The sequence below is a fragment of the Toxorhynchites rutilus genome, unplaced genomic scaffold (genome assembly GCF_029784135.1).
Source record: "Toxorhynchites rutilus septentrionalis strain SRP unplaced genomic scaffold, ASM2978413v1 HiC_scaffold_44, whole genome shotgun sequence".
NCBI classification, from domain to species: domain Eukaryota; kingdom Metazoa; phylum Arthropoda; class Insecta; order Diptera; family Culicidae; genus Toxorhynchites; species Toxorhynchites rutilus.
In genome coordinates, this window is record NW_026600027.1 from 18,386 (window position 1) to 43,260 (window position 24,875).

General features: G+C 37.0%; 12 protein-coding genes across 12 annotated transcripts; 7 read left to right on the forward strand and 5 right to left on the reverse strand.

Moving 5' to 3' along the window:
- Positions 1–1,400: 1,400 nt before the first annotated feature.
- On the forward strand, positions 1,401–2,709 carry LOC129782174 (histone H1-like). The gene has a single exon (XM_055789543.1). It carries the CDS (start codon positions 1,424–1,426, stop codon positions 2,102–2,104), a length of 681 nt encoding a protein of 226 aa, XP_055645518.1. The 5' UTR covers positions 1,401–1,423; the 3' UTR covers positions 2,105–2,709.
- Positions 2,710–2,894: 185 nt separating this feature from the next.
- LOC129782192 (histone H4) lies at positions 2,895–3,241 on the reverse strand. Its single transcript, XM_055789561.1, has one exon. The coding sequence runs from the start codon at positions 3,204–3,206 to the stop codon at positions 2,895–2,897; it is 312 nt and encodes a 103-aa protein (XP_055645536.1). The 5' UTR covers positions 3,207–3,241.
- Positions 3,242–3,423: 182 nt separating this feature from the next.
- Positions 3,424–3,940, forward strand: LOC129782177 (histone H3). The gene has a single exon (XM_055789546.1). The coding sequence runs from the start codon at positions 3,443–3,445 to the stop codon at positions 3,851–3,853; it is 411 nt and encodes a 136-aa protein (XP_055645521.1). The 5' UTR covers positions 3,424–3,442; the 3' UTR covers positions 3,854–3,940.
- A 1,379-nt stretch (positions 3,941–5,319) lies between these two features.
- On the reverse strand, positions 5,320–5,721 carry LOC129782190 (histone H2B-like). The gene has a single exon (XM_055789558.1). The coding sequence runs from the start codon at positions 5,703–5,705 to the stop codon at positions 5,331–5,333; it is 375 nt and encodes a 124-aa protein (XP_055645533.1). The 5' UTR covers positions 5,706–5,721; the 3' UTR covers positions 5,320–5,330.
- A 179-nt stretch (positions 5,722–5,900) lies between these two features.
- On the forward strand, positions 5,901–7,272 carry LOC129782185 (histone H2A). The gene has a single exon (XM_055789554.1). The coding sequence runs from the start codon at positions 5,964–5,966 to the stop codon at positions 6,336–6,338; it is 375 nt and encodes a 124-aa protein (XP_055645529.1). The 5' UTR covers positions 5,901–5,963; the 3' UTR covers positions 6,339–7,272.
- A 4,514-nt stretch (positions 7,273–11,786) lies between these two features.
- LOC129782181 (histone H2A) lies at positions 11,787–14,065 on the reverse strand. Its single transcript, XM_055789550.1, has 2 exons — positions 13,014–14,065; positions 11,787–12,935 (listed from the first exon to the last, which is right to left on the reverse strand). The coding sequence occupies exon 1, from the start codon at positions 14,024–14,026 to the stop codon at positions 13,652–13,654; it is 375 nt and encodes a 124-aa protein (XP_055645525.1). The 5' UTR covers positions 14,027–14,065; the 3' UTR covers positions 11,787–12,935; positions 13,014–13,651.
- A 197-nt stretch (positions 14,066–14,262) lies between these two features.
- On the forward strand, positions 14,263–15,206 carry LOC129782188 (histone H2B-like). Its single transcript, XM_055789556.1, has one exon. It carries the CDS (start codon positions 14,285–14,287, stop codon positions 14,657–14,659), a length of 375 nt encoding a protein of 124 aa, XP_055645531.1. The 5' UTR covers positions 14,263–14,284; the 3' UTR covers positions 14,660–15,206.
- Positions 15,207–15,439: 233 nt separating this feature from the next.
- LOC129782176 (histone H3) lies at positions 15,440–15,882 on the reverse strand. The gene has a single exon (XM_055789545.1). The coding sequence runs from the start codon at positions 15,848–15,850 to the stop codon at positions 15,440–15,442; it is 411 nt and encodes a 136-aa protein (XP_055645520.1). The 5' UTR covers positions 15,851–15,882.
- Positions 15,883–16,095: 213 nt separating this feature from the next.
- LOC129782194 (histone H4) lies at positions 16,096–16,446 on the forward strand. Its single transcript, XM_055789563.1, has one exon. It carries the CDS (start codon positions 16,124–16,126, stop codon positions 16,433–16,435), a length of 312 nt encoding a protein of 103 aa, XP_055645538.1. The 5' UTR covers positions 16,096–16,123; the 3' UTR covers positions 16,436–16,446.
- Positions 16,447–16,917: 471 nt separating this feature from the next.
- LOC129782169 (histone H1B-like) lies at positions 16,918–18,481 on the reverse strand. The gene has a single exon (XM_055789538.1). It carries the CDS (start codon positions 18,447–18,449, stop codon positions 17,769–17,771), a length of 681 nt encoding a protein of 226 aa, XP_055645513.1. The 5' UTR covers positions 18,450–18,481; the 3' UTR covers positions 16,918–17,768.
- A 2,562-nt stretch (positions 18,482–21,043) lies between these two features.
- On the forward strand, positions 21,044–22,409 carry LOC129782172 (histone H1-like). The gene has a single exon (XM_055789541.1). It carries the CDS (start codon positions 21,066–21,068, stop codon positions 21,744–21,746), a length of 681 nt encoding a protein of 226 aa, XP_055645516.1. The 5' UTR covers positions 21,044–21,065; the 3' UTR covers positions 21,747–22,409.
- A 656-nt stretch (positions 22,410–23,065) lies between these two features.
- Positions 23,066–23,582, forward strand: LOC129782178 (histone H3). The gene has a single exon (XM_055789547.1). The coding sequence runs from the start codon at positions 23,085–23,087 to the stop codon at positions 23,493–23,495; it is 411 nt and encodes a 136-aa protein (XP_055645522.1). The 5' UTR covers positions 23,066–23,084; the 3' UTR covers positions 23,496–23,582.
- The last annotated feature ends 1,293 nt before the right edge of the window (positions 23,583–24,875 follow it).

The following is a 24,875-nucleotide window of genomic DNA, read 5'->3' on the forward strand; positions in this document are numbered from 1 at the left end:
ATTCCTCTATAAATTATTGGAAAATTACGTAATGGATACAGCAGAGTTTAGTTGGGTGATCTCGAAAGCATACACGGTTTGCTGACGGGCGCCGAACGCGAATAAAGTGTCTTTCTCAAGACAGGTCAGGAAGGAGTTGGAAATAGAGTTTTCTGTGGGATCTTCTCAAGACTAGAAACGCATGAACTTTAAAGTCTCTATAATTCAAGAAGAAGAAGGAGAAGATAATGGATACAGATTGCTATGAGAAAATTTCTTACTGTTCTACATGTAAACATGTTACAAAATAACGAAAATAAGCAAACATACCTTGAAATCAGTGACACATTAGAATACAAATTACAAAAAGGGAACAATGTCCTAAAAATAAAATATCTTGCATATAAAACTAGCACCCAAATAAGGAAAAAGGACTCACTCTAGCAGCGTATTTATTATTTACACCATCAATGTACATGTTAAAGGAATTACTATTGGTGATTGATAAAATAATAAAATAGAAGAAATACTTAAACAAAATTAACTGAACAGTCATTTCAAGAAATTAAGAACATACATTCAAACGCACTACATTATAATAAAATTCACTCCATTACTACATGTACATGTAAATGTTCAGACATAAATATTATAAACATCATAATAATTATCTTTTGAATGCGTATATTGAATTGATATACCAGTTGGATTTCGTAACTCAAAATCGATAACCCAAAAGGTCAGTTTGTCGATGGTATAACATGTCTTGGGTCGTGAATCGTTTATATAAAATCATGGAAAATTGAGAGAAAATATGGCGTATTTTATCTCGGGGTTGTATGTTCTATATTATTTTCACAAACGGATAAATTGATAGAAGATTGATACTCTTGCCTGAGCTGTGCCTGATGTATCATATGACAACAAATGGAAATCAAAAATTGCTTCAGCTGCTCCGATTACTCCAAAGTAAAGATGAAAATGCTTCGCTGTGTTATTAAGTGAGCACTCGATTCTGGTATCAATAGATCGGGAAAATGTTCCCATTTTATAAAAATGCAGTTTAATAACTGTCTATTTTTTGCAATGTGAGAAATTTGAACATTTTCGACATAGTGTTGATACTTCTGATACATATCATCTGCTTTTATGGAGAATTTTTAGCGCATCGGTTGGGGAATTCAAATTTAGAACAACTTTAAATGGTATATTGAATATCATAGTGAATAATAAGTAGTGCATCTGGTAAAAATATGAAAACAAAACAGAGAAAATTGACATTTCTTAAAGTATGAATTACAAAAACGCAAAATGTTTTTCCAACATAAAACTCAAACGAACACATTGAGTTTCCCTAACACAGATGTCGATTTCAATCATTAGTCGTCAATAAAAAAAAAATCAGCATCCCGTCGAACTATAGCAGTGAAACACAGTGAATAAAATGGCCGAAACAGCTACTGAAGTCGTTCCCGCAGCATCAGTTGCTGCATCTCCAGCCAAGACACCGAAAAAGGCTCGTGCTCCTAAAGGAGAGGGTAAGAAACCGAAAAAGTCAGCCACCCATCCACCAGTGAATGAAATGGTTTTAGCCGCCATCAAGACTTTGAAGGAACGTAATGGATCATCTCTTCAGGCGATCAAGAAGTATATCGGTGCCAATTACAAGTGTGACGTTGCTAAGCTCTCAACTTTCATTAAAAAATCTTTGAAGAGTGGTGTCGAGAAAGGTAATCTTGTGCAAACCAAAGGAAGTGGAGCATCAGGATCTTTTAAAATTAAATCAAAGGACAAGAAACCAGAGGGCGAAAAGAAACCTAAGAAAACAACGGCTGCGAAAAAGCCTACTGGAGAGAAGAAAGTCGCCAAAAAGGCAGCTACTTCCAAAACTGCTGCTGACAAAAAACTAAAGGCAGCACCAGCAAAGAAAGCTGTTGAGAAGAAGGCTAAAGCAGCCGTCGCAAAGAATGTCAAAAAGGCTGGAACAGTGAAGACAGCAGCCGCTCCCAAACAGAAATCAACCAGACCATCGAAAACAGCAACGAAGAAACCAAAAACTCCCAAACCGAAAAAAGCTACTCCGGCTAAGAAAATCGGTCCGAAAAAACCCGCTACCAAGAAGTAAAGTTTCTCATCGGGAAATTCATTTAAAAACAAACAGTCCTTCTCAGGACTACCAAACACAATGAATCGAAAGAGTAACAATAATTTTCCACCTCTAATAACTCATATATTTTCTTCATGACAGTCAATAAACATTTATTAGATTTATTATTTTATTTCATTCATGTTGACGGGTGCAATTAAAAAATTGAATTTCGGTCACGTCACGGAAATTTTCCAATTTTGAGCGTTTATTGTTTAGTCATTTCTTAACGGAACAATGAGATTTTTGCACAATTTGCAATTTAAACTCTCAAAGATATTCAGAATGAACGTGCAACATATATTATAACGTAATCCTACGTAAACTATGAGGGTCGTGTCTCGGCCACAAGTCTTCCACTTTTTCCAACGAAAAGAGTGATACCGTAATGTATAATTCTTGATAAACGATTTACTAGAATACATTGGCCCAAGTCTCTGTCAAATGACGATTTGTCTTGAAATGTGTTAAGTTTGGACCAAATTCAATTGAAATTATCATAATCGTTCAATGATTACAAGTACATAAGCTTCGCTTGCGATGATTCATCATTCAACGCATAATCCACAGACACAGACATTCAAAAAAGAAAAAAAAGAATGAAATTATTATCCATAAATTAAATTACATGTCTTATAACATCATAAATAAAATTATCTTGCTAATGAACAATAACTGCTTTGAAAACATTTAAAAGAACTCTTTACATGAGAAATATTGTGGCCCTGAAAAGGGCCGTTTTGTTGAACCGTACACCAAATTAAATCATTTAACCTCCGAAACCATAGAGAGTACGACCTTGGCGTTTCAAAGCGTACACAACGTCCATTGCGGTAACCGTCTTCCGTTTGGCGTGTTCGGTATAGGTAACAGCATCTCGGATAACGTTTTCCAGAAATACTTTCAGCACACCACGAGTTTCTTCGTAGATGAGACCGGAAATACGCTTCACTCCCCCACGACGAGCCAAACGACGGATAGCGGGCTTTGTGATTCCCTGGATGTTATCACGCAGAACCTTACGATGACGCTTGGCTCCTCCTTTGCCCAGTCCCTTTCCTCCTTTACCACGGCCAGTCATTTTTCTGGACTATTTTAGATTGTTTTCGAGTTCAAACGATGAATGAAACTGATGCTCTTTGCCTCTAACGGTACCCTCTTTTATACATGAATGAAAATATTTCCTTCTTCTTCATGTTGTCATTCTTCTCTTTTTTGCTTTTTCCTCTTTGTTTCCTATAAAAGCGAGGGAATGCGTTGAACTTTCCCATTCATTCATCAACTTTGAAACCGTTAACTCTACTGAAATCGTAAGCAATGGCTCGTACCAAGCAGACCGCGCGTAAATCCACCGGAGGAAAGGCTCCTCGCAAACAGTTGGCCACTAAAGCTGCTCGTAAAAGTGCTCCAGCTACCGGAGGAGTCAAGAAGCCACATCGTTATCGACCAGGAACCGTCGCTTTGCGTGAAATTCGTCGTTATCAAAAGTCGACTGAATTACTGATTCGTAAGCTTCCATTCCAACGTTTGGTTCGTGAGATCGCTCAGGATTTTAAGACCGATCTTCGCTTCCAGAGCTCGGCTGTTATGGCTCTGCAGGAAGCAAGTGAAGCTTATCTGGTCGGATTATTCGAAGATACCAATCTGTGTGCCATCCATGCCAAACGAGTCACCATTATGCCGAAAGACATTCAATTGGCTCGTCGTATTCGTGGAGAACGCGCCTAAATTTGACCTTCATTCTCAACCAAACGGCCCTTTTCAGGGCCACTAACTTATGCGAAAAGAGTTTGAGTAAGGTGAATGATTTTGGTTTGTCCACTTCTTTGAATGCTCTAGTTAGCGCACCTGTGTCAAATCAGGTATTCAAATGTTTCCAAACATATAAATAAAATTGTCTTTTTCATGATTTACAGTAGTTTTATAGAATATTTTGACGGATTCGTATGTTTTGAAGGTTTACAAAGTCCACCTTCTAATGGTGTCAACGCGCCCTCATTTGAGCTAACTTTTAATCAATCGCCAGATGATAGTTTGGTACGTATTCAGACCTTTTCTGGATTATGACACATACAAATATTGTAAACACCATTTATATCAGATTTATATATCTAAATTATGTAATTGATGCATCTCGATGACCTCAATTTTGATCATGGTTTGTTCGATGCCCTGATGTTGGCAATAAAAAATACAACATCTACTCTGAAATTCGAATTTCTTCATTCAAAAATGGTGATTTCTAAAACCGATTAAACCGGACAATCTTTGAAAAAACATTTAAAAAAATGAACAATTGGAACGCCTTATGGTATTATTAGCAATTAGAGACTGGGGGCTTTCCAACGAACCCAAACTCGTCTTGATTACATGTGTGATTTTCAAAAAGAAAAATCGATTTGCATTATTTGCTAGTTGCGTGAAAACACCCAAAATCGGACAAACCAACATTAAGGTAAATAATGAGTTTTCTAACATTAGTATTACATACGTTGTGACACGATGTAGACAAATATTCCCGAATATGAATGACGCTCTGAGCCTAGCGGTCAATGTTATTCTAGAAGATAACTTTTGATGAAAAACATGTTTCCATACATATGATCAAATCTGAACTATTTCAAAGCTAACGAACTAATTTTAGTTGTGCACAATGTTTGCTTGTACTCTACGTTCTCTGAATAACCAGTTAGGATTATTGAGTAATGTTTTCTGAGTACAAAGTTCAAATTTTGTTTCGAGGGGTCTTTCATTTATTTTTATTATTTTGACTGATGTTTTGATAAATCCTGCCAAACTTCTCATCGATTCGTTTATCTTGGTGTAGATAGTTGTAAACTCTTTTAATTTTACTGCAATTTCATTTGGGACAGATCATGTTGGGTCTTGAATTAGAATCTACAAAACACAAGAGTTGGCAATTGAATATTGGATGCTCAATTGTTGAATTCACTTATTGCACTATGAATTCTGTATAAAATCATCATGTAAGTCTCGAAATGTGCTTTACAAACTTCTCAATAAGTTGTATTAATTTAAATCATGACGTCGAGTCATTTCGGATACTTTTTGTGATGAAACTCATACGAGAGGGGAATCATTATCAATCGAATCAAACTACTAGAGAACTTTTTTCCCAAACTCTTGTCAAACAGATTTGTGGCCCTGAAAAGGGCCGTTGATTTTATGCTACATCACTCGGGATTTACTTGGAGCTGGTATACTTCGTGACGGCCTTGGTTCCTTCGGAGACAGCGTGTTTGGCCAATTCTCCTGGCAGCAGTAAACGAACTGCGGTTTGAATTTCACGAGAAGTTATCGTTGAACGTTTGTTGTAATGCGCCAAGCGAGATGATTCAGCGGCGATGCGTTCGAAAATATCATTCACAAAGCTGTTCATGATACTCATGGCTTTGGATGAAATACCCGTGTCAGGATGGACTTGTTTCAACACTTTGTAAATGTAGATAGCGTAGCTTTCCTTCCTGCGGACCTTCTTCTTTTTCTTGTCGGTCTTGGTAATACTTTTCTGGGCCTTTCCGGACTTCTTCGCTGCCTTTCCACTGGTTTTAGGAGCCATTGCTATGTTGTACCGCTTTTACTGTTCGAGAGGAACTAATGTCGAAAGCAAAGGAAACATCACGTTTTGTGCTCAGTCAGGGTAGAATGTATGACCGTCCCCTTTCGTTTATGTTGTCATTTCATTATATTCGTAGCACCGGCTGAATGGAAGACTAATAATGGTAGAGTAGGTATAAAAGAGGGTTCGCTTTCCGAAAATTTTCATCAGTACAGTTTCGCTCTGCTCGTGAATAATTTCATAATTATATAACAAAAAATGTCTGGACGTGGTAAAGGAGGAAAAGTAAAGGGGAAGGCAAAGTCCCGTTCAAATCGTGCTGGATTGCAGTTCCCAGTGGGTCGTATTCATCGTCTGCTCAGGAAGGGAAACTATGCCGAACGTGTTGGAGCTGGAGCACCCGTTTACCTGGCCGCAGTGATGGAATATTTGGCCGCTGAAGTGTTGGAATTGGCAGGAAATGCCGCTCGTGACAACAAGAAGACCAGAATTATCCCACGTCATCTGCAGTTGGCTATCCGTAATGACGAAGAATTGAATAAGCTGCTGTCGGGTGTAACTATTGCTCAAGGCGGAGTTTTGCCCAACATCCAAGCTGTTCTACTGCCCAAAAAGACCGAGAAGAAAGCTTAAATAAACAACGAATTCGAATTACATGAAAACCGAGAACCCAACCGTCCTTTTCAGGACGACAAAACATTCTTAACTAAGAGTAACAATATTTTTTTTGCCTACGATTTGCCATTTGTTTCGATCAAATCCAATCCTCAGTTACAGTGTACATTAAGATTAGGAAAGCATTTGTTTCAAAAACGATATGAGTACATCGTTACACTAATTTGAAATCTTAATCTAAGCTCAGACGGCATAACGCGGCGAGGAATGTGTCCAGATGAAACCGAATATAGGGACATGAAATCAACACTGGCAAACAGTATTAATTATACAAGCGAAATTTTGTTGGGTAAAACATGATGATCTCACGCAGGTAGTCGAGCTGGCCCAAAGGAACCAAATTTACAGAGGGTATACCAGCTGCCAGAAAAAAAAAAACATTTCCGTCCATATGTACATATCATTTGTAATTTAGGCATAAACGACCTCTTAGTAGGAAGCAACAAGAAAAAGTAAAAAGGTAGCAAAATCCAGAAGTGCTGCTTTTTTTAAAGAGAAAGGAAAGGGGAATGGATACATAGATAAATGTAGTTGGCTAAATAAAATCATTAGTAATTCTTGATGAGACATCGCAAACTGGTACGCTTGAGTGTACTCTTTCGTACCTCTCAATCGGAAGCCAGCTTAGTCCTTTCAGTTTTTTCATGTTAAACCCTTTAAACCTGCCCTTCGTCGAAACTCTGGGGACAATAGAGTGTCGCCATGTTTCAAGTGATCTCCTCTCTCCACTCTTTCGTTCAGCGGTATCAATACCAGTATCATTAAATGTTAGCTGTAACCCAACACACATAAGTAGCTTCATAGCTATTGATGTCCTGGCATTGATATCGTTGGATTCGATAAGACATAAATATGTTTTTCACCCGACAATGCAATATGAGGGGCTTAGAATGAAAGGCGTGTAAGTGATTTGATCGATTTCTCTACTTCTACTCTCTCTCTTTTTTGGTCATAGCTTAGCTGCAAATACATTCCCAGCTGTATTTGACAATGTGGAAGATAGGTCAGAACCTCACATATCAGATTCTATAGCAAACTTAAATTGGAACGTTTTTGCAATTGAGTTATTAACTAAAGAAAAAGTTGATGAAGAGAAATCGATCAAGTCACTTACACCCCTTGCATTCTAAGCCTCTCATATGTCATAATTCAGTTCGCGCAATTTTTCATATTTTCTGTTGAGACTCAGCCTAGGTTCCATCAAAGTTCACATTTGACAATAGTTCAAACAGAGAAAAAAAAACACATTTTTCTATTTTCACAAACATTTCGATAATGGTTATCATGATAACACGTATACGCAATAGGCCAAACAATGGATTGAAAGCAACGAAAAACCATTATTTGAATTTTATGTGAATATCCAGAATTGAGATTGCAAATTAATTGAAAGTGGATATAAAGTGCCCTGTGTCTCTATCACTTCAAAATTAGATTAGGTTGAAGTAACGATCCTAATAGATATTGTGATCGCTTAGTTCACGTGAATATTGCATGGTTTCTATGCGTGTGAACAACTCTGGCATGAATGTTTGACTTTCGTATAGTTATTCGCTAAATATAATGGTCATACATATACACACTTGTGAAAGAATTTCACTTGTGGAAGAATTGTAAACGGTAAACTATAAACTAATCGGTGGCTTATGGTAACTTTTAACAGTTACAGTTTCGGGGATATTTTATTATAAAAATGGACAATATCTACAAGAAAACAAGAAAAAGAAAAGGAAGTTTTTAGAAATCCTTTTATAAAAGATTGTATATATATGCCCCATCTAGAAAAAGGCATTAATTCTTAGTTTACCAAGAATTAAGAGACAATAAATATTAGAAATATGCAAACTCTATATTCCAGCACCTTTATCATCTGGTAATTATCTAGAATACGTTATACATTCTTCTCCTTCTCATTCTTCTCACCGAAAAAAATATGTTTACTTCGAGCATGCAGTTATACTATGTTCCGATTCTTACTCCAGTGAAACCACAATCGATTAATACGTTTTTATGTTATTTTTTAGCTCTTTATACTTCCATGAATTATATTCAGTTGCTTACTTTTAATTAATAAAATTTGAATTTTATTAATTGAATTAGAACGAAGATAACATATTTTTAGGAGTTTTTTCATTCAATCATACTCTCTTCTTCAAATAAATGCCAATAAAGCCTGAAAAATACACAATGGCAACGTGTTATGATTTTGCACGCGAGTATAGGAGGGTTAAAGAGACTTTGGACTGTTCATTCGCCTCTAATAAAAAAAAAACACATACAAAGTTGAGGTGTTTCGCATGTAAACTCGACCGTATTATCCTACTACGAGATGCTACGAGTACAGTCATCTTCGAATACATTGCCCCAATCTAAAACGATGCTATAATTGTTTCAATAAACACGAAGAAGTACCTAGGAGTCACAATTCTGCCGAAATTGGGGTGGAAGTCATTGACCCAGTAGCCGACACTGTGAAATTGTAGTGCGCCGTATGAACCGAAATCAGTATATCGTGTAAATTTTTGAATGAATTGATCGACGTCAATGTAGGAAATAATGTTGCCGAATGTCTACATTTTGTTTTCTGCTGATCTAGAAATTCATTTGTTGATCTGTTAGCAATCACAATTTTATTCTTACAATACGATTTCTACGTTCAATTTTTTTTACAATACGAAGATCTATTGTCCTATTCCTGTCATCCTGCACCTGCTCCCACGGCACGTATTACCCATAATTTGCTACACCGTACCTCCACCTAGCCTTGAGCTGATCTTTATCCCTAGCAAAAAATGGTTTGGTTTTTGATTATAGAGATTTCAAACTTTTCAGTTCTTTCGTCTCTAGCCTTGAGAAAGCATCTTGGAAAAACTTTACTCTACTCCTGCACTAATGAGCAAAAAATTAATTTGACAAGCTGCTGTCTCGCGTGTACGCAACTACTCCCAGTGGATCACGCCATGACGATTCCAAAATACGCAAAAAGTTTCAAAAAAAACTATTACCAAACATGTTTTCATTTTATCCGGCTACTTATAACTCACCCGTTCGGGTAAAGCTCTGTATCAGAGATGCCAGATGTGAAGACCTTCATTTAATTTAAAGGCGTTTCGAACACATTCTAAGGTATAACCAGAAGCATTCCGGCCCTTTCCATCCGTTCAGCAATAGTGAGAAGCATTTTACGCACGATACATTGAATTGATACGGCGCGCTGTGATTTTCTTTTCTGCGAATTACGCATCGTCGGTGTCTGGTCAATGACTTCTACTATAATTTCGACAGAAGGGTTCCTCCTCGATTGCTCTTCGTGTCCATTGATCCAATTACGCTCTCTCACGCAACATCCGAACCAGATTGCGAGAGAGGCTAGCTAAAGAAAACAAAACCGAAGTTTTTTGCTATAGAGTATTAGTAGCAAACGCGGAGATCACCAACACAAAATCAATCGAGAGAGATCCACGAATACTTCAGATGAAGAGAAGTTGTTACACCACCACCAAGAACGGTCGCTTATACCGTCCCGCTCGCAATAAGAGCATTATTTTGCGCTGGCTGAATTTAACTAAGAACCAACCAATTTGTAATAATTTGGATAGCGTTTCTCGTGGATGCGGCTGATATAGTTTAAATGGTAGTGTTGTACGGTGTAGGAGGCCACCGTCTAGTTTGGTCAATTCCGGATAACTGGGGTTGCTGTCAAGTTGAATAAAAAGTTGATTACATGCTGCTGTGTTAGTGTTGTGCGAGTTCGATGGCCTGGGAACAAAATTATGAAAAATATTGTGTAATTGCACAAGTGCATTTCTGAAGTTGCCGGTAGTGTCGCGGATTTTTGATAACGTGGTTATTTCCCGCGTCATCCAGTTCAGTTTTCCGGTCAGTCTCAGTCTCAGCAAACACAAGCGCTTAAAAAGGCTACTGACAGTTAGTAACAGAAATATACTGCCAAGTCGTATATATCGCAGTGATAATATTACGTAATATAATAAAATCCATGTAATTTTCCCGTGTTTGATGAAATAAGAGTGCTATGACAACACAGAGCATGAAAGGAAAAGGCTTCCATTTTGTCAGTGAAGGAAGCAGCGCGAAGAACGGAGGGTGGTTTTGAAGCTAATCAAAGAGCTCCAGCACCATGTTTAAAGGTAAGTGAGCATATTCTATACATATAGTGGTAGTGGGTGCAAATTGGTCATAGGGGGCAAAGTGGTCACCTGCTTGTTTGGTAGTATAACTATTGACTATAGATGCCGTATTGATAGTCACCTTAAGTTTGGAGAAATTAATTACTTTTGAGCCACCCTGTACTTCAGTAGAGCTGTCGCATGTTACAATATAAATAAAAACAGAAATTGCTCTCTCGATAGCCATTAGGCCGTAGTTTTGTGCGCATGGTATCTAAGGAATTTCTCGTGAAATTTAGTTTATTCAATCTGATATATTGGACAAATCATCAGTTTGGACGCCTGTTCACATATTCTAGGAGAGGTGAACACATATTTTGTTTAATCTCTGCGATTAATTAGCATTAGAATTTACTTTGATGTTTGGGGCAAAGTACAATACAATGTTTTGTTTACTAAAGCTGATATACCACACCACATTCTGCTCTTATAAAGGATCCTTTTGTGGGTTTGACCCTGGATAAATATGCCACTCCAACTAAACCAAGCCTAGTTATGCGGAACGTTATGTGTTTCTTACTATGTTTTTGTATGCATGAGAAAATTTAAATTGAGACTCTAGGTGAATAGGCCAAGCTTATTTCAAACAAGTACCTACTATATCAAATGTGATTTCAATTGTGATTTGATTGATTTCAATGTGAAATTTGAACGAAAAAATCGCATAAATCTATCCCATTTATTTAGATATGTGCGAGCGCCCACTTTGTCCCCACCAGGTAACCACTTTACCTCCAAGCAAAAAAAAAGTTCGATTTTTCACCTTTTTTCTATTGATGAAAAGTGTACTATTTTGAATTTTAATAGTAAAAGCCGTTTGCTATCTTGAACAACAATGAGTTGAACTATAATATTCTTCGAGAAACGGGAATTGAATCGATATGTGGACGCTGGGAATGGACATATTCCTTAGGGTGACCACTATGCCCCCACTTCCCTTACAGCCATTTCATGCCAAACCGATATAGTGGTTCTCAGATTTTCGTGGAAAGTGGAAATTTTGTTTTTTGTCGCAAACCATTAGACCCGTATTTTTTTTTTTTTTTTTTTTTGTAAGGGTGACTATTTCCATTTGTAGGGTGGTCCGAAAATTCAAATTTTTCCACTTATTTCAAAGACTTACTTCTTGAAAAATTCATAACTACTGAGCCGATTTAGATGATCGAGATATCTACTTATAGCTGATCTTTTTTGAAAAAATACCAGAGTTGCATAAAATTTGACTTTTGGCTTCGTTATTATTAATTGTATTTGTGTTTTATAGTTTTCATGGTCTCGGGACCAATGGCGCTATATTTATATATATTTTTTTTTCGTGAAAGCTAAGAATTTTTTACAGAACATATCTCGAAACCAGAGAGGAGTTTTTTTTGTTTTTAAGCTATGATTTTTCAAAGCTAACCGTTATTATTCATTGTATTCATTTTTTATAGCTTACATGGTTTCGGTACCAATGGCGCTATATTTTTTTATATTTTCTCTTGAAAGCTGAGTTTTTTTTTACATAACATATCCAAAATTCAGAGAGGAGTTTTTTTAGTTTTTGAGTTATGATTTTTGAAAGTTAACATGTTTTTGGGCAGGTAGCTTAATGAGTAGAAAATAGGAATAAGTATAGTAATCGGTAGATATTAAGGACAATGAAAAACATGTATCAGGTAAAGGTATCTCAGGTAAATGCAAAAAATGTAGAGACGACAAGTTATAAAGCAATAGAAAGAAAACTTAAAACCCGTTATAATCATTTGAAGCAATTTTCCGTAAAACTCAGTTATATCATAGTTTTAGACCGAAAAATGAAAACTATACTATCGTAAAACGATTCTCGTTCTCGGAAGAAGAACATTCTGTGAAACTGTAAAAGAAAATTTAAGCATGCTTTATGCCTAGAATAAAAAATATGAAAAATATAACAGATGAATTTTAATTCCTACCCACTCGTCGTCTCTACATTTTTTGCATTTTAAGAAAAGACGACACTTATAGAATAACTACATAAATTGGAAAAAAGTCATTCGATTTTTCGATTTAAGATCGATTCTTTGATACCGATTCAATCAGTTAATTGATCCCTACGCTGTTTAGAAAATCGATCTTTTTCTAAAGATTGTCCAATCGTAGCTCAGTTACAATACATGCGGAACGATTTTTCGTTCCAGCACGGAAAAATGTAAAAAATATAACATGTATTAATATTTGTCGAGTGTTTTTTCTTTAGCTACACTGCCTCTTTTAATTTATATTGAGCATTTCAAACAGAAGTACTAAATTTCAACTTTGGTATTCAGGTTGCCTAAATAATAAAATTTCATAGATGAGTTCAAGTACATAACAGCCTAACAATTCATCGCTGCAATCCGTCAATATGCTGCTTATATGAATGTGGAATAAAGGAAAGATAATTATCGAGTCTTGTTTTAGGTTCGGTTTTAGGATCGGAATTTACCGTTTTTAGTGTGGATTTCTAACAGTGATGATGTTTCGTTGAATGAGAATGGAATGGCCCTACTGGAAATGTTATTCACTGGCAGCTGGTATACTTTACGGTGGCGGTTCTTTCAGCCAATCTCCACTGCTACCTGGGATAATTATGTTTTGCTCAACTTTGCAATTTTCTCCCGTATATTGATATTGCTTGCCTTTGTTGATTTTCAGGTCGAAATTCGATTTTGTTTCGAAGCAATGTTTGAAGCATTAGTTGTTGTGAGTTGATACTTTGTTATAATTCAAGACATCGAAGCATATTTCCATTGTAAGAAAATATGTTGGATTTTCGATATGCGTGTCGGTTTATAACTCATCTCCATTGGCAAATCTTCCTATTTTCGTTTCTATGTTGAACACTGTATGGGCGGTAAAAAACAGCATACTTTTAGGTTTGCTTTAATATTTCCTATTCGGTATAACGATTAACTTATATCTGTTTGGAAACAGACGCTCTCCTTCAATGATTGCTGTGGATTGATTTTTAGATTAGTGGAGGGTGGAAAATCAATCATTGTAACTCTTTATTAAAAATTTGTTGTCGTCCTGAAAAGGACGGTTGGGTTCTCGATTCTAGTGCACTTTCATGTCGTTGTTGATTTAAGCCTTCTTCTCGGTTTTCTTGGGTAGCAGAACAGCTTGGATATTGGGCAAGACTCCGCCTTGAGCAATAGTTACACCCGACAGTAGTTTGTTCAATTCTTCGTCATTACGGATAGCCAACTGCAGATGACGTGGGATAATCCTGGTCTTCTTGTTGTCACGAGCGGCATTTCCTGCCAATTCCAATACTTCAGCGGCCAAATATTCCATCACTGCGGCCAGATAAACGGGTGCTCCAGCTCCAACACGTTCGGCATAGTTTCCCTTCCTGAGCAGACGATGAATACGACCCACTGGGAACTGTAAGCCAGCACGATTTGAACGGGACTTCGCCTTTCCCTTAACTTTTCCTCCTTTACCACGTCCAGACATTTTTTGTTATATAATTATGAAATTATTCACGTGCGAAGCGAAACTGTACTGATCAAAGTTTCCGGATAACGAACCCTCTTTTATACCTGCTGAAACAATGTTTGTTTCACTCTCAGACAGAGCTACGAATATAATGAAATGACAACATAAACGAAAGGGGACGGTCATACATTCCACCCTGACCGAGCATAAAACATGATGTTTCCTTTGCTTTCGACATTAGTTCCTCTCGAACAGTAAAAGCGATACAACATAGCAATGGCTCCTAAAACCAGTGGAAAGGCAGCGAAGAAGTCTGGAAAGGCCCAGAAAAGTATTACCAAGACCGACAAGAAAAAGAAGAAGGTCCGCAGGAAGGAAAGCTACGCTATCTACATTTACAAAGTGTTGAAACAAGTCCATCCTGACACGGGTATTTCATCCAAAGCCATGAGTATCATGAACAGCTTCGTGAATGATATTTTCGAACGCATCGCCGCTGAATCATCTCGCTTGGCGCATTACAACAAACGTTCAACGATAACTTCTCGTGAAATTCAAACCGCAGTTCGTTTACTGCTGCCAGGAGAATTGGCCAAACACGCTGTCTCCGAAGGAACCAAAGCCGTCACGAAGTATACCAGCTCCAAGTAACTCCCGAGTCATGTAGCAAAAAAAAACAACGGCCCTTTTCAGGGCCACAAATTTGTTTGATAAGTGTGTAGGAAAAGGTTTTCTAATTGTTGATTTGTAGATTTTCGTTGTCATAATGAGTCGCCTCTCGTGTGATTAATTCGAGGGATTCAGAAAAGTCATATCACAAAAGGTATCCGAAATGAGTAGATACAACAATTTCATGTAGTTCGTTTGACGTTACGTTTGGGAATGAAGTGATGATATTGTGCAGAATGTATGATGATGCATATAGTGAATTCAATGATTGACATCCTCATATTCAGTTGCAGATGCTAATTGAAGACTCGGCATCATTATCTGTTCTCAATGCAATTGCACCAAAAGAGTTAGCAGTTTAGTGTCGAGAAACTAATCGTAGAGAGGTTTAACAGGATTGATTTTGGTGTTTATACAATAAAGCTATATACATAAAAAAAATCATGAAACTGGGAAACCTCGAGCTTTGTACTTTTAAAATGTTATTCAATTTTTATATATGGATAATCTGAGGGTACTTAGAACTAAGTGAGGAACACCGTAAAAAAAGGTGTCGTAAAATATGATTCGCTATAATTTTTAGCGTCAATAAAAGAAGATCAGAAGTTCATTTATATTTGATAAGATTCATGTTTCAATATATCGTGCGGCTCCGCCGTATGTAATGTTGAAGATAGAAAACAGTTTTTCAAACTCTTTTCAAATAAATTGGTGGCCCTGAAAAGGGCCGTTTGTTTGAGAATGAGATTAGATCAGTCAGATTTAAGCGCGTTCTCCACGGATACGACGAGCTAATTGGATATCTTTCGGCATAATGGTGACTCGTTTGGCATGGATGGCACACAGATTGGTATCTTCGAATAATCCAACCAGATAAGCTTCACTTGCTTCCTGCAGAGCCATAACAGCCGAGCTCTGGAAGCGAAGATCGGTCTTAAAATCTTGAGCGATCTCACGAACCAAACGTTGGAATGGAAGCTTACGGATCAGTAATTCAGTCGACTTTTGATAACGACGAATCTCACGCAAAGCGACGGTTCCTGGTCGATAACGATGTGGCTTCTTGACTCCTCCGGTAGCTGGAGCACTTTTACGAGCAGCTTTAGTGGCCAACTGTTTGCGAGGAGCCTTTCCTCCGGTGGATTTACGAGCGGTCTGCTTGGTACGAGCCATTGCTTACGATTTCAGTAGAGTTAACGGTTTCAAAGTTGCTGAATGAATGGGATAATTCAACGCTTTTCTTCGCTTTAATACCTCACGTATGTCGTCATTCTACCATACGCATGCACAAAAAGGAAAGGACAAAAGAAGGGGAAGAATAACAAAATGAAGGAAAAGGAGGAAAAATAATTTCCATTCGGGTATAAAAGTGGGTACCCTTAGGGGAAACAGCATCAGTTTCAGTCATCGTTTGAACTCGGAAACAACATAAAATAGTCCAGAAAAATGACTGGCCGTGGTAAAGGAGGAAAGGGACTGGGCAAAGGAGGAGCCAAGCGTCATCGTAAGGTTCTGCGTGATAACATCCAGGGAATCACAAAGCCCGCTATCCGTCGTTTGGCTCGTCGTGGGGGAGTGAAGCGTATTTCCGGTCTCATCTACGAAGAAACTCGTGGTGTGCTGAAAGTATTTCTGGAAAACGTTATCCGAGATGCTGTTACCTATACCGAACACGCCAAACGGAAGACGGTTACCGCAATGGACGTTGTGTACGCTTTGAAACGCCAAGGTCGTACTCTCTATGGTTTCGGAGGTTAAATGATATAATTTGGTGTACGGTTCAACAAAACGGCCCTTTTCAGGGCCACAATATTTCTCCAGTGAAGAGTTCCTTTAAATGTTTTCAAATCATCCATTATTTTTTAATAAGGATTCGTTGCTTGTTCGGTTATATTATTTGTAAATAACGATGTAATTAGACGTTTAACTGAATTCAAATTGATGTTCTTTACCCATAGAAGTTTAATATTTCTTGAATGAATGTCTGTGAATTATGAGTACACTGTAAGCCAGTGTTGGGAACATGTCATATTAGAAGGATCGTAATAGTAATAAAGTTAGACCAATACCTGGTACATTGCACGTCGCAGTTTGACGCAGACTTGGTCCAATGATTGTTAAGAGGGGACCCCTGAAAATAATGGATTTTCGTGATTTTTTTTTCGGATGTTACGAATAAAGTAAAGTGTTCGGGTATTTTGATGATTGTTTAAGATATATTTGAAGATGTATTTTCCATTCTTTGAGTGCACGAATACTGATTATGACGCTGTTGACGGCTGGATGCGTAGATGTTGTCTGAAAATCGGTACCTTGTTGGTGGTATCGGTTCTGAAGCAACGAGGTGTCGTAGAACAAATTTTAATGAATATTTTGAAACTTTAAGACAATACTTAAAGCGTTACATAGGGGTTTTTTGAAAATTCGAAAAATTGCCAAAACGGCGGCCATTTTCGTTAAAAATTAGACATTTTTCATGAAAAATCTCTAAATAGCGATTTTTCAAAAATCGAAAAAATGATATATCGAAAAACGGCTATGTAACGCCGATAATTCATTTTTACATGCTGATAAACAATTTCAGCCAGATCGGTCGAGTAGATCCTGAGATATCGACACCACCAGTTGAAATAACATGGTTTCGAGAAAAACGCGCTTTAAAATTCGTACATACCTTAAGGTGACTTCATACTTTTGTGGCTGTAACTTTCCATATTTCGTTTCCATAAAATACGATAAATTTTTTTAGGACAACATTTCTGAGGACATAAACTTCCCAAAAATGCAAGAAACAAAAATTCGATTTTTTCGATTTTCTAGACCGGGGTCCTCCCTTAAACAATCGTAATTCTCATGATGCTATTCGGTATCATCGATTAGCTTTTTCGTTAAAATACCAACATTATCAGAATTGTTTAATGTTGGATACAAGATGATGATGTGTGAAAATGTATATTAACTGTCATGAAGAAAACATTCGAATTCTTAGAGGTGGAAAACTATTGTTACTCTTTCGTTCCATTGGTTTTGGTAGTCCTGAGAAGGACTGTTTGTTTTTAAATAAGTTTCAAATGAAAAGCACCAGTGCACTTTACTTTTTGGCAGCAGCTTTCTTCGGAGCAGCTTTCTTTGCTGGTGCTGCCTTTTTCGGTTTTGGAGTTTTAGGCTTCTTCGCTGCTGTCTTCGATGCTTTGGTTGGTTTCTGTTTGGAAGCGGCTGCTTTCTTTACGGTTCCAGCCTTTTTGGCGGTTTTGGCGACGACAGCTTTAGCCTTCTTCTGAACCGCTTTTTTTGCTGGTGCTTCCTTCGGCTTTTTGGCAGCAGCAGTTTTAGAAGTGGCTGCCTTTTTGGCGACTTTCTTTTCCCCTGCAGGTTTCTTCCCAGTCGCAGCTTTCTTTGGTTTCTTCTCGCCCGCAGGTGTCTTATCCTTAGGTTTGATTTTGAAGGATCCCGATGCTCCACTTCCTTTGGTTTGCACAAGATTACCTTTCTCGACACCACTCTTCAAAGATTTTTTTATGAAAGTTGAGAGCTTAGCAACATCACACTTGTAATTGGCACCGATATACTTCTTGATGGCCTGAAGAGAAGATCCATTACGTTCCTTTAAGGTCTTGATGGCGGCCAGAACCATTTCGTTCACTGGTGGATGGGTGGCTGGCTTTTTTGGTTTCTTATCCTCTCCTTTAGGAGCACGAGCCTTTTTCGGTGTCTTGGCTGGAGATGCAGCAACTGATGCTGCGGGAACGACTTCAGTAGCTGTTTCGGCCATTTTATTCACTGTGTTTCACTGCTATGTTTCAACGAAATGCTGAATTCATTGATGCGCTCGGTGCCGCCGTTTGTGCTCGGAATCGAAAACTGTGTTAGGGAAACTCAAAGCGTTCGTTTAAATTTGCTGTTGAGAAAACATTTCGCGTATTTGTAATTTATGTTTTAAAAAATGTTACTTTTCTTTGTTACAGTCCTCACATGTTTATCAGATACCTTATTTAATATTTACTATGATGTTTGAGCTACCATTTAAAGTTGCTCTGTTTTTAAAAGTCCAAGCCGATACTCAATAATTTACGATAAATGCTAATGATATGTATCAGAAGTATCAACACTCTGTCGAAAATGTTCAATTTTCTTACATTGCAAAAGATAAACAGTTATTAAACCTAATTCTAATGAAATAGGGACAATTTTTCGATATATGGATACCAGAATTGAATGTTTTTTCCCAACATTACGAAGCATTCTTATCAAAACTTGGGGCAATCGGAGTAGCTAAAGCAATTTTTGATTTCCGTTCGTTATCATAAGAAATATTATCCTTTTACAAGATTATCAATCTTATTTCAATTTATTCATTTGTTGGAATAATATATTTACTGATCCGAGACAAAACACTCAATATTTCATTTTCTGAAATACTTCATGTTTCGACCCAAGGGTTGATTCGTTAGACAAACAGTCTGTCATCACTTGTGTTATCGGTGATATGTTACGACAATCAAATGGTAGTTTTATTCAATATAGTTATTTCAAAGATAAACGTGAACACAATACAAAAATTATATCTAAATAACCCATTATGTAGGGAATTTTTAGTTATTTCACAGTTTGGTGTAAACAGTGGTAGAATAGAAAATACTGTTACCATAAACGAGATCTGCCTTTTTCGATATGCGATTTTTTTCGTTAATTTTTTTTTTTTTTGAAATCATTTATCTTCTTCATAGTTAATAATCATCAATATCAATTCTTATAAAATAATAAATTCAATATTTTTCTCCATTTACGAATCGGTTTTATTTTTCGGACTATCTTATATTACTTTTCGTGATCTGCGGCCAAAATCGAGATTTCATTTTGTCTCTGACTACAAGGTATTTTTGTGTAGACTTTTTTTTTTGAGTATGGTGATGGAATTAAATACACTACCGATAAAAAAAAACATTTGAATGATCAACTAAACCCAATTCCTCTATAAATTATTGGAAAATTACGTAATGGATACAGCAGAGTTTAGTTGGGTGATCTCGAAAGCATACACGGTTTGCTGACGGGCGCCGAACGCGAATAAAGTGTCTTTCTCAAGACAGGTCAGGAAGGAGTTGGAAATAGAGTTTTCTGTGGGATCTTCTCAAGACTAGAGACGAATGAACTTTAAAGTCTCTATAATTCAAGAAGAAGAAGGAGAAGATAATGGATACAGATTGCTATGAGAAAATTTCTTACTGTTCTACATGTAAACATGTTACAAAATAAGGAAAATAAGCAAACATACCTTGAAATCAGTGACACATTAGAATACAGATTACAAAAAGGGAACAATGTCCTAAAAATAAAATATCTTGCATATAAAACTAGCACCCAAATAAGGAAAAAGGACTCACTCTAGCAGCGTATTTATTATTTACACCATCAATGTACATGTTAAAGGAATTACTATTGGTGATTGATAAAATAATAAAATAGAAGAAATACTTAAACAAAATTAACTGAACAGTCATTTCAAGAAATTAAGAACATACATTCAAACGCACTACATTATAATAAAATTCACTCCATTACTACATGTACATGTAAATGTTCAGACATAAATATTATAAACATCATAATAATTATCTTTTGAATGCGTATATTGAATTGATATACCAGTTGGATTTCGTAACTCAAAATCGATAACCCAAAAGGTCAGTTTGTCGATGGTATAACATGTCTTGGGTCGTGAATCGTTTATATAAAATCATGGAAAATTGAGAGAAAATATGGCGTATTTTATCTCGGGGTTGTATGTTCTATATTATTTTCACAAACGGATAAATTGATAGAAGATTGATACTCTTGCCTGAGCTGTGCCTGATGTATCATATGACAACAAATGGAAATCAAAAATTGCTTCAGCTGCTCCGATTACTCCAAAGTAAAGATGAAAATGCTTCGCTGTGTTATTAAGTGAGCACTCGATTCTGGTATCAATAGATCGGGAAAATGTTCCCATTTTATAAAAATGCAGTTTAATAACTGTCTATTTTTTGCAATGTGAGAAATTTGAACATTTTCGACATAGTGTTGATACTTCTGATACATATCATCTGCTTTTATGGAGAATTTTTAGCGCATCGGTTGGGGAATTCAAATTTAGAACAACTTTAAATGGTATATTGAATATCATAGTGAATAATAAGTAGTGCATCTGGTAAAAATATGAAAACAAAACAGAGAAAATTGACATTTCTTAAAGTATGAATTACAAAAACGCAAAATGTTTTTCCAACATAAAACTCAAACGAACACATTGAGTTTCCCTAACACAGATGTCGATTTCAATCATTAGTCGTCAACAAAAAAAAATCAGCATCCCGTCGAACTATAGCAGTGAAACACAGTGAATAAAATGGCCGAAACAGCTACTGAAGTCGTTCCCGCAGCATCAGTTGCTGCATCTCCAGCCAAGACACCAAAAAAGGCTCGTGCTCCTAAAGGAGAGGGTAAGAAACCGAAAAAGTCAGCCACCCATCCACCAGTGAATGAAATGGTTTTAGCCGCCATCAAGACTTTGAAGGAACGTAATGGATCATCTCTTCAGGCGATCAAGAAGTATATCGGTGCCAATTACAAGTGTGACGTTGCTAAGCTCTCAACTTTCATTAAAAAATCTTTGAAGAGTGGTGTCGAGAAAGGTAATCTTGTGCAAACCAAAGGAAGTGGAGCATCAGGATCTTTTAAAATTAAATCAAAGGACAAGAAACCAGAGGGCGAAAAGAAACCTAAGAAAACAACGGCTGCGAAAAAGCCTACTGGAGAGAAGAAAGTCGCCAAAAAGGCAGCTACTTCCAAAACTGCTGCTGACAAAAAACTAAAGGCAGCACCATCAAAGAAAGCTGTTGAGAAGAAGGCTAAAGCAGCCGTCGCAAAGAATGCCAAAAAGGCTGGAACAGTGAAGACAGCAGCCGCTCCCAAACAGAAATCAACCAGACCATCGAAAACAGCAACGAAGAAACCAAAAACTCCCAAACCGAAAAAAGCTACTCCGGCTAAGAAAATCGCTCCGAAAAAACCCGCTACCAAGAAGTAAAGTTTCTCATCGGGAAATTCATTTAAAAACAAACAGTCCTTCTCAGGACTACCAAACACAATGAATCGAAAGAGTAACAATAATTTTCCACCTCTAATAACTCATATATTTTCTTCATGACAGTCAATAAACATTTATTAGATTTATTATTTTATTTCATTCATGTTGACGGGTGCAATTAAAAAAATGAATTTCGGTCACGTCACGGAAATTTTCCAATTTTGAGCGTTTATTGTTTAGTCATTTCTTAACGGAACAATGAGATTTTTGCACAATTTGCAATTTAAACTCTCAAAGATATTCAGAATGAACGTGCAACATATATTATAACGTAATCCTACGTAAACTATGAGGGTCGTGTCTCGGCCACAAGTCTTCCACTTTTTCCAACGAAAAGAGTGATACCGTAATGTATAATTCTTGATAAACGATTTACTAGAATACATTGGCCCAAGTCTCTGTCAAATGACGATTTGTCTTGAAATGTGTTAAGTTTGGACCAAATTCAATTGAAATTATCATAATCGTTCAATGATTACAAGTACATAAGCTTCGCTTGCGATGATTCATCATTCAACGCATAATCCACAGACACAGACATTCAAAAAAGAAAAAAAAGAAAGAAATTATTATCCATAAATTAAATTACATGTCTTATAACATCATAAATAAAATTATCTTGCTAATGAACAATAACTGCTTTGAAAACATTTAAAAGAACTCTTTACATGAGAAATATTGTGGCCCTGAAAAGAGCCGTTTTGTTGAACCGTACACCAAATTATATCATTTAACCTCCGAAACCATAGAGAGTACGACCTTGGCGTTTCAAAGCGTACACAACGTCCATTGCGGTAACCGTCTTCCGTTTGGCGTGTTCGGTATAGGTAACAGCATCTCGGATAACGTTTTCCAGAAATACTTTCAGCACACCACGAGTTTCTTCGTAGATGAGACCGGAAATACGCTTCACTCCCCCACGACGAGCCAAACGACGGATAGCGGGCTTTGTGATTCCCTGGATGTTATCACGCAGAACCTTACGATGACGCTTGGCTCCTCCTTTGCCCAGTCCCTTTCCTCCTTTACCACGGCCAGTCATTTTTCTGGACTATTTTAGATTGTTTTCGAGTTCAAACGATGAATGAAACTGATGCTCTTTGCCTCTAACGGTACCCTCTTTTATACATGAATGAAAATATTTCCTTCTTCTTCATGTTGTCATTCTTCTCTTTTTTGCTTTTTCCTCTTTGTTTCCTATAAAAGCGAGGGAATGCGTTGAACTTTCCCATTCATTCATCAACTTTGAAACCGTTAACTCTACTGAAATCGTAAGCAATGGCTCGTACCAAGCAGACCGCGCGTAAATCCACCGGAGGAAAGGCTCCTCGCAAACAGTTGGCCACTAAAGCTGCTCGTAAAAGTGCTCCAGCTACCGGAGGAGTCAAGAAGCCACATCGTTATCGACCAGGAACCGTCGCTTTGCGTGAAATTCGTCGTTATCAAAAGTCGACTGAATTACTGATTCGTAAGCTTCCATTCCAACGTTTGGTTCGTGAGATCGCTCAGGATTTTAAGACCGATCTTCGCTTCCAGAGCTCGGCTGTTATGGCTCTGCAGGAAGCAAGTGAAGCTTATCTGGTCGGATTATTCGAAGATACCAATCTGTGTGCCATCCATGCCAAACGAGTCACCATTATGCCGAAAGACATTCAATTGGCTCGTCGTATTCGTGGAGAACGCGCCTAAATTTGACCTTCATTCTCAACCAAACGGCCCTTTTCAGGGCCACTAACTTATGCGAAAAGAGTTTGAGTAAGGTGAATGATTTTGGTTTGTCCACTTCTTTGAATGCTCTAGTTAGCGCACCTGTGTCAAATCAGGTATTCAAATGTTTCCAAACATATAAATAAAATTGTCTTTTTCATGATTTACAGTAGTTTTATAGAATATTTTGACGGATTCGTATGTTTTGAAGGTTTACAAAGTCCACCTTCTAATGGTGTCAACGCGCCCTCATTTGAGCTAACTTTTAATCAATCGCCAGATGATAGTTTGGTACGTATTCAGACCTTTTCTGGATTATGACACATACAAATATTGTAAACACCATTTATATCAGATTTATATATCTAAATTATGTAATTGATGCATCTCGATGACCTCAATTTTGATCATGGTTTGTTCGATGCCCTGATGTTGGCAATAAAAAATACAACATCTACTCTGAAATTCGAATTTCTTCATTCAAAAATGGTGATTTCTAAAACCGATTAAACCGGACAATCTTTGAAAAAACATTTAAAAAAATGAACAATTGGAACGCCTTATGGTATTATTAGCAATTAGAGACTGGGGGCTTTCCAACGAACCCAAACTCGTCTTGATTACATGTGTGATTTTCAAAAAGAAAAATCGATTTGCATTATTTGCTAGTTGCGTGAAAACACCCAAAATCGGACAAACCAACATTAAGGTAAATAATGAGTTTTCTAACATTAGTATTACATACGTTGTGACACGATGTAGACAAATATTCCCGAATATGAATGACGCTCTGAGCCTAGCGGTCAATGTTATTCTAGAAGATAACTTTTGATGAAAAACATGTTTCCATACATATGATCAAATCTGAACTATTTCAAAGCTAACGAACTAATTTTAGTTGTGCACAATGTTTGCTTGTACTCTACGTTCTCTGAATAACCAGTTAGGATTATTGAGTAATGTTTTCTGAGTACAAAGTTCAAATTTTGTTTCGAGGGGTCTTTCATTTATTTTTATTATTTTGACTGATGTTTTGATAAATCCTGCCAAACTTCTCATCGATTCGTTTATCTTGGTGTAGATAGTTGTTAACTCTTTTAATTTTACTGCAATTTCATTTGGGACAGATCATGTTGGGTCTTGAATTAGAATCTACAAAACACAAGAGTTGGCAATTGAATATTGGATGCTCAATTGTTGAATTCACTTATTGCACTATGAATTCTGTATAAAATCATCATGTAAGTCTCGAAATGTGCTTTACAAACTTCTCAATAAGTTGTATTAATTTAAATCATGACGTCGAGTCATTTCGGATACTTTTTGTGATGAAACTCATACGAGAGGGGAATCATTATCAAT